The 20,599-nt window shown below is 44.2% G+C and overlaps 1 protein-coding gene across 3 annotated transcripts in view; it reads left to right on the forward strand.

Annotated features, from left to right (window-relative positions):
- MTMR12 (myotubularin related protein 12) overlaps positions 1–7,383 on the forward strand; it is a 66,052-nt gene extending 58,669 nt beyond the window's left edge. For 2 of the 3 annotated variants that reach the window (XM_047093740.1, XM_047093748.1), the window contains exons 14-16: positions 384–548; positions 1,462–1,623; positions 4,484–7,383. In XM_047093740.1, the coding sequence (XP_046949696.1) occupies positions 384–548; positions 1,462–1,623; positions 4,484–5,053 (897 nt within the window). In that variant the 3' untranslated portion in view covers positions 5,054–7,383. Of the gene's footprint in view, positions 1–383; positions 549–1,461; positions 1,624–2,513; positions 2,613–4,483 lie in introns of all 3 variants that reach the window. The other variant, XM_047093758.1, reaches the window with a different exon arrangement.
- The last annotated feature ends 13,216 nt before the right edge of the window (positions 7,384–20,599 follow it).

Here is a 20,599-nt window from a genome sequence, read left to right on the forward strand (position 1 = left end):
GTCAGTAATGAGGTTTTACATATTTCGCCCTAAAATGTCTTTCATACAGATCAGTACTGCCAAATACTGAAATGAGTCTAGTCACAGGCATGTGACTTTATTTATTTATTTATTTATTTATTTATTTATTTATTTTAATATATGAAATTTATTGTCAAATTGGTTTCCATATAACACCCAGTGCTCATCCCAAAAGGTTAGGCATGTGACTTTAATTGAGCATATTCATTGTGTGGAGTGGGATGGAGTCGACTGTGTTTCCCAGGGAATACAGTGCTCAGAAGTGGTTTCCATGGCTGTTGAGATGGCTGCCCCTGAACTCAGGACAGCTGGCCTTGGCCTTGTAGTGCCTGCTCAGTAATGCGTGTCTTGTTTTCACATAGGTTCCTGTGTTCCTGCTCTTCTTAGATTGTGTCTGGCAGCTGGTGCACCAGCACCCCCCAGCATTTGATTTCACGGAGACTTACCTGACTGTGTTGTCAGATAGCCTGTACATACCTATTTTTAGCACCTTCTTCTTCAATTCGCCTCATCAGAAAGATAACGTGGTAAGAGTCCCTCTTAGGAACCTGTGTCTTAAAGAAGCCCTGATTCATGAGTTTATTGCAATAGTTTTGATGATAAAAATATTTATAGAACACTATATACTGGGCCCTGTTTTGAGCGCTTTCTGGGTATTGGTAATTGTCACAGCATCCTGTGGGGGGTATATTCTTATTCCTGAGGAGTCAAGGCACTGAGAGGATGGGGAACTGGCCCAAGTCCACGTTGGGAGCAAGTGTTGGAGCTGAGGAATTAAGCAGAATTAAAAGCTGTCCTTGATAAAGCTGGTCAGCATTCTCTTCCGTTTGCCTGGTGCCTGGAGTTACTCTGGAGAGAATGGAGGCAAGGCAAAGCAGGGAAGCTTTTACTTTCCATCTTACACTCTTTTAAGTCTCTCCTAGGGCCTCGCTCCTGGGGGTTTTGCTTTCTAACCAAGCTTAGGGCCTCTGACCGGCTTCCTCTCGGCCCCGGGTTTGCTTGAGCTGGGCCTCCAGGAGCAGCGTTAGCCAATTCCTCGGTGAAGCGGAGGCACGGAGCCTGGGCTTCCAGTCCCCCGGCCCCGGTTTCAGATCCCAGCCGGTCACTCACCAGCTTCGTGAGCCTCGGGCAGTTCACTTCAGTTTTCTGAGCCTCAGTTTCCTAAATATAAAATGTGACATGACCTCACAGAGTTGGTGTCAGAGTGCCCGTCAGCGGCTAACATGTGGCCTGCTGGAAAATAAGGTGACCTTCTTCCCCCTCCCTTCCCACCCAAAGTCTTAAATGAACGACCACTGAAGGCCGCAGCCTTTAAAAACGAGGAAGCCGTGAGTGTTTGGTCTCGGGGCAGGAGCGCCCTTTCTGGTGCCCCTCGGCATTGTGTGTTTGCTCTCCTCAGCCCTCCCTGGAAGCCGTCATGACCTGTGCTTGTTTTGGCAGGGCAGGGAAAGCCAGGATACACAAAGCAAGCCTTTGAATCTGCTCACCGTGTGGGATTGGTCTGTACAGTTTGAACCCAAAGCCCAGATGTTGCTCAAAAACCCTCTTTATGTGGAAAAGCCAAAACTGGACAAAGGCCAGCGGAAAGGAATGCGTTTCAAAGTAAGATGTCCACGTGTCTAACCCCTTTCATCTGCCCAGGATCCCCGGGTATGGCAGGAAAAAGTGACATATGGATTCTGTAAACAGTCTGAAGAGTCAAGATTTGTGGCAGGCCAACTGTCAGGGCCCGTGAGAATCATTTGCTTTCAGCAAATCAGCCTTTGCCCCGATGAGACATGACCATTTGCTGAATGTCACCGGGGATGTTACTGCCAAGACAGTTGTACTGCATGGGATTGTGTGAACCCTCTACCTGAGTGTGGTTAGCAGAGTAAAAGATGCATTGATTGTGGGATTTGCTCGGTCTGTACTGGTTCATGTCTTCAATAGCAAGACCTTCCTGATGAGGTGTAGCTACAGCTTTTTCTGTCAAGGGCTGTCCAGTCTCCCCACTGTATTGATGTGCAGAAGTAGCCACAGACAACACATAAGCAAATAGGCACGGCTGTGTTCCAGGATTTATAAAAATAGGCAGCAGGCCAGATTTGGCCGTGGGCTGTCATTTGCTGACCCGTGCTGTGAATCACAAGTGTCAAATAATATGGATATCCCTTCAGATATATGTTCTTGATTGTAGTTAATAAAATCCCAAAGTTCCCTAGATGACAAATGATTTCTGTGGCATTTCCTAGCTCTTTCTCCTGGCCTGGAATTTCCCCCCACCAGACCCAACGAAGGGGAAAGTGGTAGTGGTGAATCCCAAGTCATGGTGTGTCTCTGCCTTCTCCACTGCCCTACTTCTGATCCCACCTGCCCTCCAGGGAGCCTGGCCAGTCTGGTGTGGGAGGTGCTCCATTCTAAGAGGCTTGGGGGCCAGGTGAACCAAAGCCCGCACTTGCAGAAGATGTCAGCTGCTGAACAACTTAGAACTGTTGCTTTACTCTTTCAAGGGACCTCAGGGCCGGGGTGGACGTTTCTCCTCCTGGTTTAGTCTCTTTCCTGCCAGCTGGACCAGAACTGCCCTGAGCTCCGGAACAGCTTGGCCAGAGGTCAGTTTTTCCTCGGTGTGCTGTGCCCCCTGGTGGCTGCATGCACACTTGTCACCTGTTCAGGATCCCAGAACTGCCCCGGGCCAGAGGGGCAGGGGACCTCAGAGACAGCCAGGGCCTGATCCCTTATTGTGCATGGGAGGAAAGTGACGTTCCCCTTTGCAAGACTGGATTTCACTTCTGTACTTACATCCAGTTTTCCTTGTACATACGTCCCTTTTCCTTGTAGTTAGGAGCAGATGGCCTAGGCTCTAGGAGCTGACTGGTGCAGGAGGTTTGAGCCAAAGCTAAAGCAGAGTTGGGGTTGGGGCCACAAGGAACTTTGAAGCTTTTGGGTTAGGACACCACACGTAGGCCTTAGGGCCCCTTGTTGAGTGGGCAGGCGGCCTTGGAGAAGTTCCGTAGAAACTAAGAGGCTGTGGCGGACCAGCATGAAGCACTGCTTGTGAACAGCCACATGAGGCTGCAGGGCCTGCTCCGGTGTGCACTCTCAGCCTCAGCCTTGACCAGGCTTCCCTCCCAGCATGCCCTTCTTGAGCCCTCTGTTCACTTAGGGGTTGAGAGAAAGGGCTCTCGAGACCAGTGGAGCTCTGTTAGAGCGCAGTCTCTGGAGCCAGACTGATTTTTGTAAGACCACCTTTAGCACTTTCTAGCCGGGGTCTTTGTGGACTGCTTAACCTCTGTGCTTTAGTCTCCTCATTTGTGAAACAGGACAATAACGGTGACTGTGGAGATTGGCTAAGTCCATGCACGTAAAGCACTGAGCACAAAACCTGGCAGGCAGTTAACACTCAGTGGCTGTTAGCTTCCGCCTGCAGTCAGCAGTCCCCTGTGCGGACGGACTGGCCTTGATCCTTGGGGAGGAGAGGCCAGGCTGCTCTCCCGCCCCCAGCTGGAAGGTCAGAAATCCTGGTCAGCTCTGAGTTGTGGCATTGTGGATGGTTTTGCTTTTTTCTCATATGTTTATTATTATTCTATATTCCATAATAAAGAATGCTCTTTTTCACAAAGAAGAACCACTGGCAGGAGTATGTTAGAGAGTCATAGGGCTAGCCTGCCCAGAAAACTTGTCTGTTCTTATTCAGACTCACACCTCAGGAGCAAAAGAGCTGGGGAGAAACGGCATCTCCCCACATTGCTGACCTCTCTGTGGGGCTCTGGGGTTCTTTGTAACCTCTTGACGTCTTTCCCCACCTTCCCGGCCCCTCCCTGGCACTCCTCGGTATCGATCACCTTGCTTTGGCTGCAGGTAGAATTACTCAGGAGGGAAGTAATGTACATGCTCTCACATTTTTTACTCGGTGCAGCGCGTCAGGCAAGAACATCTGGCCAGTTTAGCCACTTCTCAAATTCCTTTTGCTCCCACCTGTCTCTCTGTCCAAAAGAATCTTTATGACATAGGCTTAAACTCCCACTGGCTGCCTGATAACCTACAAATGCAGTTCATTTGAGTGATAGGATCTTCAGGTAGTTGGCTGCTGCTTCCTCTCAGGTGTTCAGAATTTCATTCTCAAAGAAGAAGCACTTTGCACTCTTCAAAAACTGAATAGGCCTGACATCCAGACTGCCCTGAATCCACAGCCTGTCTCAACTTAAGCTTGTTCTTCAAAAGTGCCTTAGTGCTCCTGTGCCAGGGGAAGGGGGGTGGACAGCTTCCCTCTCTGTCACAGCGCCCTGGTGCCTGCTTTCACCCATTTGTTTATGAACACGATGTGCATCCAACATTTGCATCATGGAACAAATAAGAACCCCCCCCCCCCACTGTGTTACTGCTTTTTAATGGCTTTCCAGTCTCATGGCAGTTCTGATTTCTCATGAACGTAACTGCTTTCAGGCTAACCAGAGGTTTTTTTTTGTGTTTTCTCTCAAAGCATCAACGACAACTTTCTTTGCCACTCACCCAATCTAAATCATCTCCCAAAAGAGGATTTTTCAGGGAAGAAACCGATCATTTAATTAAAAACCTTCTGGGCAAGAGAATTAGCAAATTAATTAACTCTTCCGATGAGCTACACGACAACTTTCGAGAGTTCTATGACAGCTGGCACAGCAAACCCACTGACTACCACGGTCTGTTGTTGCCGCACATTGAGGGGCCAGAAATCAAAGTGTGGGCTCAGCGCTACTTGCGTTGGATTCCAGAAGCCCAAATCCTGGGCGGTGGCAGAGCGGCCACCGTGAGCAAACTCTTGGAAATGATGGAGGAAGTAGAGCGCTTACAAGAGAAAATCGACGCGAGACCCCATGGCCAGGGGGCGCTCCTGGCAGAGGCCCCCTTGTTGCTGAGGGGCTCTGCCCGCCTGTCGGCCCTGTTTCCTTTCGCTCTGCTGCAGCGACATCCCTCTAAGCCGGTCTTGCCCACCAGCGGCTGGAAAGCTCTGGGTGATGAAGAAGATCTGGCCAAACGAGAAGACGAGTTTGTGGACCTAGGGGATGTGTGACTCATCCACTCAGTGATGTGAAAGGGGAACGTTGAAGGTTGAGGCAGGAGTCCACCATGTTTGATCTCCGGATTAGCGGCTCATGCTTTACTGCTGTGGGGGTGGGGGGAGTGGGAGGCCTCAGGCATTAGTCCAGGGCTCTGTAGGAGGAAGCCGGGATCTTCAGGAAAAGAGCTGGTTCTCGTGGTTTTTTTTCTTTCTCCTGAAGACTATGCAATTAAAATCATATCTCTAGTATTATTAATTGGAAGGAGTTACTACTTGACCTATAAAAGAACTGTGGCCATTGTGCATAAGTATTATATAGAACCTGCAGTGGCTGGTTTACTACTAGAAAGGGCTTTGGTCAGACACTCCTGGACTCAATGCTTTCTTCAGATCTTTTTTGTGCCAAGATAATTTATCCAGTCATTGGGAATTTATCCAATCTACCCATCTTAGCTTGGAGAAAGTGCAGCTTTATGTGATGTGTGTATGGCAAATCGAAAGACTCACTTAGAGGTATTAAGATTATGGCATTCCTTTAAGCCATAGTATTTTTCCTTTCTGTGTCCTCTTGCCTGAGGAAAGCTGGGGAAATTCCACCCATAGCACCCATCCTGACATTTCCAACCATCCCCCGTCCTGCATAGACTGTGTCACTTCGTGTGGGGTTGGTGGGCTAGCCAAGCAGCCACACCGCCCTTTTGTGTGCTGACAGCTCCGGGTCTCTCTCTGCCCACTGGGCACCCCTCACTGCCGTCCCTCCATGCTCCCCGCCACGGGGCATGTAGTCCAGAATCTTGCTGCTGAATCTGTTGGTTAAACTGGGGGAATCCCTTTGGTTTGCCTGAAGGAGCTTCCATGCTTCTGGAGCCTCTCAGTGTTTGAAAGTAATGGCTTTGCCTTTTTCTGACAGTGTGCTGAGGCTTGGGAACGCTTGTGACCTCCGCAGCAGCCCTCCCAGACATGAGCAGGATCATTTTTGAACGTGGCTTTCATAGGGAAGCAACTGAGCATAAATATGAGAAGTGATGGTTATCATATAGTACCTCAATGATTTAAAAAGCCATAGAAGAAACTTGACTATGCCTGGTGACCTTCTTGAATCTGCTGTCTAAATGGTATATATTTTGTAGTGCAGGAAAGTACACTTTGTAAGGACCAGTTTTTTCATTCTCAGTAGAACCCTGTTAAATCCCACAAAAGGAAGGTGGGGGAGGGGGGAACTAATGTTAGAATGTTTCAAATAGAATGTTTGCCTTTGATATACATTTGCTATCCAGGATAGATCCCAATTTGAATGTTACATGTTTAGAAAAACTTCAGTTCTTTAAGGGCAATAAGAAATTTTGAAACTGTTGATAAAGAAGTTTCTCAGTTTGCACTGAATATTGTCTTTCTGTTTGTACAAGAAATTGCTTTGCTCTTCTCCCCTCTTCATGTTGGCACATGAGCCATGTTGGTCTGTTAAAATGACAGAGGTTGAGGAGAGGGCAGGATTCGTGCATTGGGGTCCAAACACATGTCCGGTCTTGGTTGCCTTAAGTCTCACTAGTGAGTTCAGTGTTAGGCTTGCAGTAGGGATTTTGCAAATACACTAGTCTATGAGCTACCTTAACATACGTTCTTTGGGCCTTCTTAAACTAGCACTAACCTCCACTTCTCTGCCCCGTTGCCTCCCAGATACACTATGGAGCTATTTTTGTTACCATATTATAACACGAATATTTATACAGTAGCCTCTTCAATCTTAGAGTCTTAGTAATTTTCATTCCAAAAATGCCCGGTGTGATGCTTTACACTCCACAAAGTATGGTTTAAAGGCACAAGGTCATGGCCCTTGTCATAGCAGTTGAATGTGCATTGAAGTATTTTTCTATGATTTTTTTAAAAAATTACAATAGAAAAATAAGCTGTTGTAACGTGAGGTCATGACAATTTATGTATTTATATTTGAAATCAGATTTCTATAAACTTGTATTTGTGTACAGAATTCTTAGTGGGTTTATATATTGTGACATTTTTATTCAAGATTGAGGTATGGATTATGCTTAACAGTAAAAACTGAAATGAGACCATTTACTTTGTTTAAAATGCTGCACTGTGCAAGTTTGGAAATGTACATTAATTTACTGTATATAATATCCTGAGTTTGTTTATACCTCCAAGTTTTTACACTGAAGATAAATTAGCTTTAATTACATTAAAAACTTGTTTTTTTTAAGGGAATAAGCTGTTGGGCTATATCTGTATAAATGTGCTTTTTATTTTCTGGATGTATGAAAGTTTATACTTGTATCTCACTGCATCATACCTGATTGCAGAAATTAAAGCACAATTTACAAGCAGTGCTGCGTTCGATGTGGTTGATATAACATGGAACAATTACTTTCATTCAGTGTGTGTTGGGTTGAGTTGGTTGATTGGTTGGTAGTGGTGGGAAACAATGACCAAATAAATATTTAAAATTTTAGGAGCACATGGCTGGTTCAGTCAGTAGAGCATGTGACTCTTGATCTTGGAGCCGTGAGTTTGAGCCCCACGTTGGGTATAGAGTTTACTAAAACAAAAAAAGTAAAATTTCAGGTGGTGATGATATGATATGAAGAAAAAATAAAATAAGGCAAGAGCCCTGCACGGCAAATAAAGGAAAAGGGTTTTTGCAGACATGTGAAATTAAATATTGCTGCCGCTTTGCTTTTGCGGGGATATATGAGACGTCTGTTTTATTGCTGAAAGAGATCTGAGTTCATTCAGTTAAACCATGAATAAGAAGAAGCTTTGTTTTGCCTTCCAGAGAGGAGAAATGAGATAGTGTGTGATGGTAGGATTTTTTCTAATTTGTTCAGTTTAACACTTACTAGATTGAGACCTATCACTTGTCTTTGTTAGGAGAGTTCCATTTCCTTGACCTTTCCTGCCTGTAGCCCTCTCCCTTTTGGGGACCAGAGAAGATGTCCCCCTCCTCTGCTCACCTACTCCTATTATGTTCAGCCAGGCCTGTCTCTTTGTTACCAAGCCAGCTCTGAGACATCCCTGGAACTTAGTAAGCCCCCATTGCTGCCACATTGTTTTCATGGTTCTTCCGTAACAAATTCCCAAGTAGTAGTTATGACCCTATAGGTGAGTGGATTCTAGTCCTGTTTCCCACATTTCTTTAACAGCTCTTGAACTTTTGGTGGACTTGGCAATCTCTCTCCTGATTTTGCTTGTTCCTTGATTTCCAGGTGAGGGCATTGGGGGGTTTGGGAGGGACAGGTAAAGAGTGGGGCATATCCCATCTAACATGAAACAGCATTAGGTGGGGCTCCTGTTGAGAACAGACTCCTGGCTCCTGTGCTGGGAGGGGACCTGGGGGCAGAGGGAGCCTGTTTTCAAAACCCTTCCTATGGTTGCAAAGTTGCTCAACAGAGGTCAAGTTTCCTCAGCTGTGCGTGCTTTGCTTAGGCCCCACTGGGGCTCCAGAGCATTTATGAAGCTGGCCCTGGTACAGGACAAATTGGGGCTGGGACAGGAACCTCCCCCTCAACAGCCCATTGCAGGGTTGGTCTGTAGTGACCATGGCCTTCCACATAGGCCGTTCCCACAGCCTCCCCAACACAACATACTGCCCTTAAGAATAGGATGGAGGGGCGCCTGGGTAGGCTCCCGACTTCAGCTCAGGTCATGATCTCACGGCTTGTGGGTTTGAGCCCCACATCGGGCTCTGTGCTGACAGCTCAGAGCCTGGAGCCTGCTTTGGACTCTGTGTGTCCCTCTCTCTGCCCCTCCCCAGTTAGTGCTCTGTCTCTCTCTCTCTCTCTCTCAAAAATAAGTAGACATTAAAAAAAATTTTTTTTAAGAATATTAGGATGGAGGTGGGTGAGGGAAGACCTGTTTGTGCTATGGATTCCAATGTAAGGAGGGATGTGTATGTTGATAACCAGCCATGGGTAATATTTTAAATATCATTTATAGATTGAAGAGGAAAACAGTTTGTTGGAGTGATGCTTTTGTGTCTTTAAAAACACAGACATCTCAGCCTATTTTGTGGTTCAGGCCCAGGTTCTTTTTTTTTCTTTTGAATCCAATTACATCGTCTGCCTCTAGCAATTAAGGGATATGAAGTGTATAATCATATGGAAATACACACAGTAAGCTTTTTTGGCCTTCTGTTAAGAAAAACTTTCCGGTTTTGCTAGCTAGTCCAGTTTTTGTAAAGCAATGAACTTTTTTTAAATTTAGATTTGAGTATTACTTTTATAAGAGGCTGTGTGTCTTGCTTCCCCCCCCCCCCCTAAATCCAGCATGGAGGGCTTTGCAAATTACCATTTCCCTGAGGTTTGGGGCCAGGCGAATGTGGTGCTTCTTTCTCCCCAGCCCCGAAAGGGTACAGCATGTGCCATTCTTGGGTCAGAAAGGAATGCAGACGGAGTACATTTTATCCCTCAGACTGCCCCCAGGACCTGGCCTTGCAATGCTCCTGCAGGATCTTCCAGAAGAGTGGAACACAGCCGATCCCCAGACCCTCCAGGGCGGAAAGCAGCAGGAGCGATTGCCTGGGTGGAGGTGTGGGGGCGGGGCTGGGAAGGGGCCTGACGGAGTGTTCCGGAATGAAGGGAGCATTCTAGATCTTTTTTGTCCCCTCCAATTATAACTGACATACGATGCTGTATCCGTTTCAGGTACCGCAAGTTGGTTGCTCCGTGCTCACCACAGTGTCCTCGCCATCTGGTGCCATACAGTGTCATTATAATATTGTCACTTGTCTCCTATGCTGTACTTTCCATCTCTGGGACTTCTTTTATAACTGGATGCGTGTACCTCTTAATCACACAGAGCTCCGACATCCCCCCGCCCACCTCCCCTCTGACAACCACCAGTTGTCTGTATTTAATAAGAGTCTTTGTTTTTTTGTTTATAAATTTGTGTTGTCTTTTGATTCTACATATAAGTGAAATCCTAAAATATTTGTCTTTCTCTGACTTACTTCACTTAGCATCCTACCCTCTAGGCCCACTCGTGTTGCTGCAGCATTCTATATCTTGATAAGTTTGGGATGTGCAGATGTATGCCAAAACTCAGCAAAAGTACATTTGAGATGTGTTTAATTGTTTGAATTTTATATTAAAAGAAACAACTAGGCAAATGTGGAACTCTAGTTAATGATACTGCCACTGAATTACGCGAAGAGAAGTGTGCTGTTGTCTGCTGTTTGAATGGCAGCAGCGATGGGATGGATTAATGGGTTTAGACGGCTGGGTACGGCTGGGTGTGTGGTAAAGCCAGGTACAGCAAAATGTCAGTGATGTGATCTCAGAGCTGGGCCTGTGTGCATACGAATGTCCACAAGACTCTTTAACCTTTGCTGTGTTGGAAACTTGACATGATAAATGCTAGGGAAGTTTTAAATAAATCCCTGAAGAAGTAACTATAAACAACATATATAGGAGTATATTGGACCTTTATGGGAGAAGAGAAACCAGCACCTTTCCTGGCCACCAGGATATAATAGACCTTGGGGAAGGAATTAGAATTTTCACGTCCCCCTGCCTCGAGCTCCCTTTTCCATTTCCATTGTCCCTCTGGGTCATTTTCTGTTGGCCTGGATCATTATTGTCAACTCCCTCTGCTTTCAGCTCCTTCTCTCACTGCCAATGAATCTTCCTAGAATAATCATGTGATTTTTTTTTTTTTTTACTTGAAATGTTTTAATGGCTGCATCCGTTAGAACTCTGGGTTGCAACAACTCATGCCAAAAAGAGGAATTGTGTGTGTCTGAAGGTCAGAGATGTTGTTGGGTCTCAGTACTGGAAGCCCCTGTAGTCTTTTCTGAGTGTTATCGACCGCTCTTGCTCGACACACCAGCTTTCTCCTCTTCCCGGTGAAGTGGGATGCAACTCCCACAGCAACTCTGAGTTCAGGAGGCCAGTCACATTGACTGGAATCTTGGTCCTCATTCCGAATCCTGGAGAAGAGAGCCTGGGCCAGCAGCCACGAGCAAGGTCTTTGTGTGGCCACTCCCGCCAGCTCCAAGTGTGGCATGCGTATCTTCCCAGCCCCAAGTTCAAAGAGGCGTGTGGTGTAGTGGGTTCTCTGAATCTGAACCTCTGACTTGCACCTTATGAACTGTGGGACTTGGGTAAGGAAGTTAACATCCTTCCATCTCAGCTTCCTCATCTGCAAAATGGTCACATTCACAGAGCCCTCCTCATTGAAGTATTGGAGGGTTAAACGTGGTTTCCTTTTTTTTTTTTTTTTTAATTTTTAACGTTATTTATTTTGAGGAAGAGAGAGGGTGTGAGCAGGGGAAAGGCAGAGAGAGAGAGGGAGAGGGAGAATCCCAAACAGGCTCCTTCTCCTTGCTGTCAGCGCATAGCCTGACGCAGGGCTCGATCCCACGAACCAAGAGATCATGACCTGAGATGAAATCAAGAGATGCTTAACTGACAGAGCCACCCAGGTGCGCCAAAGAGGAGTTCATTTTAAGTGTCTGTCACATAGTAAATGCTCAATAAATGTTTAAGTGTTAGCTCTGATTGTATTGTGGTGTGGTCATTTAAAAACTTCATGTAAACAGGTTTGTGTGTGTGTGTGTGTGTGTGTGTGTGTGTGAAGGAGAGAGAGAGAGAATTTAATCTCCATCCCAGGAGCAGTTAGCTAGTCTGAAATAGCCTAAACAGGAATCCAGGTTCCAAAGGTGGCCATATTAGCATTTCAAATGTCTTCAAGATCAGACGATTTGTTGAGCAGCACCTGGGATGTTAAAAATCCTTTCGGTGGTGAAATGAGTGGATACGTGGGATATGTGATTGGCTAGAAATATCATAGAGGCCCCATCCTCAGATCTGTGGGATAAAAATCCATCAGGCCCAGCAGCATAAACACTTTGGAGCAGAGCACGAGGTCTAGAAACCTCGCTGGTCCAGTGACCTCCGCATCACCCAATGGGCCCCAGAGTTCGTTGGTTCTACCATCTCATTTCATCTGTCTTGGAAGTGGAACTTTCATGCCAGGAGAACAAAGAGAGGGACTTCTCCCAGAATGTAAGTACGGGAAACACGATTGTTTTGTGCTGTTAATAAATGAGCACACATCTAGTAACTTGGTCCCAGGCTGGCTTTCATTGTGCAATGCCATCTGCTAAGGAGGTTGTGGTAATAGTGCCAGGGAGCAATAGCCCCTGCCCACCTCTGACTTCCAGAAGCTACTGACATTTACTGGAAGAACATCACAATGGCCGAATGGTCAAATTGACTTAGGTCAATTCATGACATTCCACCAGATTGACTGGAACTTTAATTGTGATATGTAGTTAGATTTACTGGATAGCCAACCATGGTTAAATTGAGGGGACTCCCCCCTCCTTACAGATGTGCAGGAGTCTTTGTGTCAGTCTGCTGTGGCCTTTGGTCCATCGTGGCCACCACCCAGGGGCTCCTTGCCTAGGCCTTAGTTTGCATTCCCCCAGTGACCAACCCTGAGACAAAGATTTGAGTGCAAGTAGTTTATTTGTCGAGTGATCCTGGGAAGCACGGCAAGAGTGTGGGGAAGTAGGACAGGAAAGCAAGCCAGCACAGAGTATGTGAACGAGCACATTATCGTTGGGGCAACTGGGGCTCAACCTGATGAGGACCCTCTGAGAGGCCACATGAATTTGGGGAGGGGGTTTGATTATACCATATGTCTTCTCCCTCGGCATTGTCTTGTGGAAATTCCTCTATGTCAGGTGGTAGAGTTCCAATGTGTTCTTAGGTAGTAGCTGCTCAGAGAGCATCAATGCCTTGAGCTTTCCCTCCAGACAAATTCCCCGATTTCTCCCCCAAATTCCAAATGTGGGACTGCCTATGCCTCCCTTCTTTATAAAGGAATACCATTTCTATATCCTCAAAGCCTGTGGACACTTCTAAATGCCCTTCCTATTTCCCCCAGGAAGTTGAGTTTCATCCTGCCTCAGGGCTTCTGGTTACAGGACGTGATTTCCCAGAATTCTTGAAGATCTGACCCACACCATCTCCCTTGCCTCACAGGAAATGGCAAAATCAACTGGATGATTAAATGATTCATTCCTTACTGTAAAGTTGAAATTTTTATGTAATAAAAAAAAATCCAATAAAAACCACAGTGTTTCAACTCACAGAGTACCTCTTTATTCATCATCCAATTCCAAGAATCCCTGCCAACCCTTCGAAGTGCACTCACATTCTCCAGTGTGCACACCACCCCCAGATCCTTCAAGCTACAGAGCACGGGGAAAGGACAGCAAGAGTTCAAGAAATAAATGTTTTGTGATTTAAAAAAAAAGATGAGGTAAAAGCCAAGAAATCAAACGGTTTCTGTTTGTAGTAGGTGGTGAGAAAAACATAATGCGGCGTGTGCCATTTCTTGCCTTTGCGTCCAGGTTGAGGTATAGTTCTACTGTGTGAGTGGATTCAGAACTTGCTGGTTTTCCTCGCCATATAACCTAGCACGTGCCAGGGAATAAGGGCTCAGTGTGTTGCAGGCACAAGGAGAACTTATCCTGGACCGACTCAGGGCAGAAAGGAGCCAAGTTGTCAAGACAAAAGGCAGCTTAAGACACATGAATTCCAGCATGATTCCGTGGCTGCTGGGTTCCCAGATATAGTTCTGTGGCCATATCCCAGGGACCCACATTTTGGGCTACTCCTCTACTTAGACCAGGTGGTTGAGGATGTTTGTGACTTGCAGAGGGAGCAGGCTTAGTAGAAGAAAGCCTCCCTACAATTGCAAGTTTCTTTCTTTCTTTCTTTTCTTTTTTTTTTTTTTTTTTGGTAACAGCTTTATTGAGATATAATTCACGTACTATAACAATTCACCCATTTAAGGTATACAGTAGTTCTTAATATATTCACAGTTGCACAGCCATTACCACAGAATTATAGAACATTTTCATCACCTCAAAAAGAAGCCTTTTTAGCTATCACTCCTCAACGCCCCCTCCTCCCCAAGCCTTAGGCAACCACTAATGAATCTGTCTCTATTTGTTTAATCTGGACATTTCATATAAATGGAATCACATAAATGGTCTGCTGTGATCAACTTCTTCCACTTAGCATAGTGTTTTCAAGATTTATTCTCATGGTAGCATGTATCAAAACTTCATTCCTTTGTATGGCCTAATAACCTCTTACATGGATATACCACATTTGGCTTATCCATTTATCAGTCTAGACAATTGGGTTATTTCTGCCTTTTAGTTATCACGAATAATGCTATTGCCAACATTTGTGTGCAAGTTTTTGTGTGCATGTGTGTTCTCCTTGCTCTTGGGTATGAATCTAGGAGTGGAATGTCTGGGTCAAATAGGAACTCTTTGCTTAGCATCTTCAGGAACTGCCAGACTTTTCCAAAGTGGCCGCACCATTTTATATTCCCAGCAGCGATGTACGAGGGCTCCAATTTCTCCACATCTCGCCAGCACTGGTTATTATCTGACTTTTGACTCTAGCCATCCCAGTGGGTATGAGATGGTATTCATTTTCTTTCATTTGCATCTTCCTGATGATTGACTGATGGTGTTGAACATCTTTTCATGGGCTTGTCGGTTATTCGTCTGTCTTCCTTGTAGCTGGAGAAATGTCTATTTAGATCCTTTGTTCATTTTTTAATTGTATGGTCTTTTTGAGTTAAGAGTTCTTTATATATCCTAGTTACAAGTTCCATTGCCAAATCCAAGGTCACAAAGATTTACCCCTATGTTTTCTTATAAGAGTTTACTGTTTTAGTTCTTATAATTTAGACCTTTCATCCTTTTGAGTTAATTTTTATATATGGTGTGAGGTAAAGGTCCAACTTCATTCTATTCCAAGTGGATATCCATGTCCAGTTTCTTTCTGAAGCTTCTCTTTTCATTCTGGATGGGGTAGTTGAGACTATTTTAACTAGAGGCGTTCTATAGGATACTGAAATGATGTGCCTAGGCATTTTTAACCCTACTATTTAGTTTTGACCCAGTAAATCATGTTTAAAAAGCTAATTCAGGGGGCGTCTGGGTGGCTCAGTCGGTTAAGCATCCGACTTCTGCTCAGGTCATGGTCTCACGGTCTGTGAGTTCGAGCCCTGCATCAGGCTCTGTGCTGACAGCTCAGATCCTGGAGCCTGCTTTGGATTCTGTGTCTTCCTCTCTCTCTGCCCCTCCCCTGCTCATGCTCTGTCTCTCTCTGTCTCAAAAATAAAAACATTAAAAAAAATTTTTAAAGCTAATTCAGGAGGAGATATGTTTAGATTATTTAGCCTCAGATTTTTTATATTATTATAAAGGATTGTCTTTGATATTTGTGAACAAAGCCATCACTGGAGATTAAATGGGCAATTTTATTAATAGATAAGATAGGAAAGAAAATTCTTCGTAGCTCTGTGGGTCTTATTCAGCATTGTTCAGGGAGCCTATGGCTCCTGGTTCATACTCCTTGTCACCCTTGGCTTCCCATTGCCTTTATCCCACTATTTCCCTTCTCTGTCCCTCCTATTACAGTGGAAGATATGGCCTTCTTCCATTTGTATGGAGTCCCTACACCTGTGCCCTGGCTGCCATCACCTGTTATCTGCTCAGGAACCTTTGCTTTCTATTGGCTTCTGTCTCCCTGGTCCTTCAGTCTCTACTGGCCCTGCCCTGTAATTTAATGTTCTAGCTTATCTCAAAACAAAACCATGCCTTGATCTGATTTTTTCCCTCAATCTGTGTTCCCTACCTCCATGCTCTGCCCTCCACCAGCCAGCCAGACTTCTTGACACTATCATCTTCATTTAGGTCTTCCTTGTCCCACCTTACACTCACTCCTAATCCACTCCAGAACTTCTGAGTCCCTTATCCCAGAGCCCCAGTGAGCTCCATGCCGCCAAACACTTTTCATTTCTCATCTTTTCTGTCAGGACTGAGCATGCCAAGCCAAGAATAAGGAAAGAATGGACATGGGGAAGGCGACTGTCAATGACCTTATTGACTCCCTCAGTGATCAATGCTAAGGGCCGTTCCCTCCTTCTTGAAGTAGTCTCTTCTCTTGGGCTCCATGATATTATGCTTCCCTAGTTTTCTTCCCCTCTGGCTGCCCCTTCTTAGGCTTCTTGACAGACATTCTTTCTTCTGTCCTCCTTAGGTTTCTCTTTTCACTCTTAACTCTCTTCCTGGGTGATATTTATTTCTGTGGATTTAATGACCTTGCGAACACAAGAGACCCCCAAATCCTTATCTTCTGCCTATATGCAAAGATCTCCAAATCTTTTTTTTTTTTTTTAAGATTTTATTTTTAAGTAATCTCTACACCCAATGAGGGATTTGAGCCTCCAATCCTGAGATCAAGAGTCAAATGCGCCACCAACTGAGCCAACCAGGCATCCCTAAAGATCTCCCAATCTTTATCTCCTGCTTTGATCCATTTGTCAAGATTGGAATGTTTACAAGGTACTGAAAATTCAACATGTCCAAAATTAAAGTTATTTTATTCCCTCCAAACTTGCTTCTCCTTCAGAATTCTGTCTTCAAAATTACTACCATTCGCTCAGTTGTCCAAACTAGAAATCTGAGAGTTGTTCTAGATGTCTTGTTTTCCCCCTTACTCTCTGACCCTAATTAACCCCCAAGGCCTTTTGAGTCTACCTACTACATGTCTGCTGAGTCCTTCTGCTTCTCTCCGCCCTCACTGTTGCCACCCGGGCCTTAACCTGCATAGGCAGTCCCCTGGACTCCCCTGTCAGTGTCTCTGATCTCATTTTTCCACAAGTTTCTCCCTAGTCTGGTCCCAACTCTGCAGTCAGAGTCCTTCTAAAATGTCAACCGGATCAGGTCACTTTCTTCCGCACAATTATCTAAGATTTTCTCATTGCCTTAGGGTGAAGAATCAGATCCTAACCCTGAACAAGGCCCTCCGTGACCAGGCCATGCCGGCCTCCACATGATAAAAGCAATGATTAGAAGTCTGATAAAGGAACCAAGGACAGAGGTTATGACCACACTGTTCAGCACTTAATTTTCAGGTAGGTAAAGCTGGTCTTGAGACAGAGCAGGGACTGGACTCAGGTCCCTGCAGCCCTAGCCTGAAACCCAGCATTCCTTGATAGCTGCAACCCTATGCCTCTGGAGTAGCACGCCTCACAGGAATGCGGAAGTAGGATGCTCACCAAAAGAGAGACTCAACTCCAAAGACTGGTGAAGACCAAACCAAACTAGTCTGTGCCAAGGTGGACCCCAGTGCTGACCTTTCACCGACTTTTTACTTCATTATAATACTAAAAACCACGCCCGGGGTGGGGGGAGATTTAACATGCTAATGAGACACACAATGCATGAAGAAGCATGTTCTGTCCACCACACCTGCGTTCCAACTTCCTGTATCTCTCCTCGCCCTTACGTGCTTAGATGTCACTCCTTTCCCGCCTCAGTCTCTGTAAAAACTTTTCTGGGCCTTTTCTGGAAAAACCAGCATGAAGGACTGTTTCCTTTGTGCTGTCTACCTGGTGTTTGAGCATAACCCCAAGTAAAAATCTTGCCTGAAACTTCTATTTGGCCTGTATTGCTTGGAGAGCCCAAGGACCCTAGTCAGTTTCAGTCTCGTGGTAAGCAATTTAATCAGGCCCAGGCTTTCACCTTGAGACTTCCACTATGACTTTTATATTAACTTAATACCAGTTTTATTATAAATCTTTTATTCTGAAACCCTTCTAAGATTGTACTGATGTCCCTTTTCTCTTGCAGTTAGTATCAAGAGAAGAATTTGAAATATTTTCTTGTTAATTAGATGTCACATATAAATATTTGACTATATTTTTAGTTTTTATTTATGTAAGTAATCTCTACACCTCACATGGGCTTGAATTCATGACCCTGAAATCATGAGTCACATATTTTACTGACTTAGCCAGCCATGAGCCCCAATTTTGAATATTTTAAAAAGTAGCTCATGACAACTCAATAGCAAAAAAATAATAACTCAGTTAAAAAATGGACTAAGGATTTGAGTGAACATTTCTCCAAAGACCCACAAATGGCCAATAGGTATATGAAAAGGTGCTTAACATCACGAATCATCGAGGAAATGCAAATCAAAATCACAAAGAGATATCACCTCCTACCTCATACTAATTATTAAAAAAAAAAGACATTGAGTGTTAGCAAGGATTTGGTGAAATTGGAATCTTTGCACACTGTTGGGAATGAAAATTGATACAGCTACAATGGAAAATAGTATGGCGTTGGCTCAAAAAAATGAAAATAGAACTATTATATGATCCAACAATCCAACTTCTGGGTATTTATCCAAAAGAATTGAAGTCATGATCTTGAGGTGATGTTAGCATCCCCATGTTCATTACAGTATTATTCCTAATGGTTAAGATGTGGAAACAACCTAAATGTCTATTGACAGATGAGTGGGGAAAAAAAGTGGTATGTACATACAGTGGAATACCATGCAGACATAAAAAAGGCAATTCTGCAATATACAACAGGGATGAGCCTTGAGGACATTATGCTAAGTGAAACAAATCAGTCACAGAAAGACCAATACTTCATGACTCCTCTTATATGACGTACTTAGAATAGTCAAATTCATAGAATCAAAGAGTGGAATGGTGTTTGTCAGGGGCTGGGGGAAAGGAGAAATGGAGTGTTACTAATCAATGGGTATGGGGTTTCAGTTAAATAAGATGAATAAGTTCTAGAGACCTGCCATACAACGTTGTACCTAGAGTCTACAATACTGAATTGTACACTCAAAAATGTATTAGGAGAGTAGAACTCCTGTTGTGTTTTTAACACACACACACACACACACACACACACACACTCAGTAGTCCACTTAAGGTGCATAGCATAATGCCTGTCAAATTGTAAGTGCTCAGTAAATATTGACTATTCCTTTTCTTTCTAGAACTATTTCCTTGTTTTTGGGTAAATAGTGAAGAGGGAAGAAATCATGACACTTACTGATGATCAGTTTTCTAAAGAAATGACTTTATGCAAATACTTCATTCTTTTTTATTCTTTTTATCCTATTTATTCTTTCTACTATTTAGCAGAAATCAGTAAATCGCCTCTCTATATGAACCAGCTTTCTTCTTTCCTGTTGATTACATCGTGGATCTTGTTCTCATGGATCAAATCAAACCCAATTATTCTTTGCACTCATAGGATACATTTATTAAAATATCATAAACATGAATTATCCTAGAACCATAAAAATGTTTTTGAAGAATATATTGACACAAGAGACTGTTCTCAGTGTGATCATTAAGTGAAAAAGCATGAATTTTAAAATCCTGTCAAAATTCTAATTTCATTTAAATAAATGCATAGAAGGGCTTCTAGGTGGCTCAGTTAGTTGAGTGTCCAACTTCAGCTCAGGTCATGATATCATGGTTCATGAGTTCAAACTCCACATCAGGCTCTGACAGTTCAGAGCCTGGAGCCTGTTTCGAATTCTGTATCTCCCTCTCTCTCTGCCCCTCCCCCACTCTCTCTTCTCTCTCTCTCTCTGTCTCTCTCTCTCTCTCTCAAAAATGAATAAACGGTAAAAAAATTTTTTTATAAATGCATAGAAAAGTGACAGGAAAAATATTCCAAAATGTTAGAAGAAGTTATCTCAAAGTGGTAGAATTATTGGTCATTCTTTGTTTTCTTTATAATCAAAAAAATTGACATTTGTTTCTATAAGGTTCTATGTTTCTAAAACTTGTGAGTTGGTGTTTTCCCCCTTTTGGTTGCAAGGGACAGAGACGAAAATCACATGTGCTTTAACCAACATAGGGAAATTATTGTGAGGATCCTGTTCTATCTCAGAAACTCAGTGACAAGAAAAGAGCCAGGCCTTAGCAATTACTGGAACCAGAAATGCAAATGCTGCCTGTGTTCTTCAGTTCACTGGCTTTTCTCGGTATGTCTGCTTTGTTTCTCCCCACCTTCTCCCAGACCAATTTTCTCTGGCCCAAGTGAGAGAAAATGTGCTTCCTGAAAGCCCCTGACTTCACAGTTTAGAGTCCTGAAGTTCTTTTTATTAACGTTTTATTTTTTAAAGTAATCTCTACACCCAAGTTGGGGATCAAACTCCTGACCCCAAGACCACGAGTTGCCTGCCCTACTGACTGAGCCAGCTAGGTGCCCCTATAGTCCTGAAAAAAAATTTTTTTTAAGTTTATTTACTTATTTTGAGAGAGAGAGAGAGAGTGCGAGTGTACGAGCGAGGAAGGGGCAGAGAAAGGAGACAGAGAATCCCAAGCAGGCTCCTCACTGTCAGCATGGAGTGTGACACGGGGCTCGAACTCGGGAATTGTGAGATCATGACCTGAGCTGAAACCAGGTGTTGGACGCTTAGCTGGCTGAGCCACCCAGGGGCCCTAGTCCTGAAATTCTTTTATTTATTTATTTATTTATTTATTTATCTATTTATTTATCTATTTTCTAAACCTTTATTCATTTTTGAGAGACACAGAGAGACAGAGCACGAGCAGGGGAGGAACAGAGAGAGAAGGAGACACAGAATCCGAAGTAGGCTCCAGGCTCTGAGCTATCAGCACAAAGCCTGATGTGGGGCTCCAACCCACGGACCTCAAGATCATGACCTGAGCCAAAGC

This window comes from Lynx rufus, unplaced genomic scaffold (assembly GCF_022079265.1).
Source record: "Lynx rufus isolate CCGP_SWC_20201006 ecotype Redwood Valley unplaced genomic scaffold, mLynRuf1.p SCAF_1, whole genome shotgun sequence".
NCBI classification, from domain to species: Eukaryota; Metazoa; Chordata; class Mammalia; order Carnivora; family Felidae; genus Lynx; species Lynx rufus.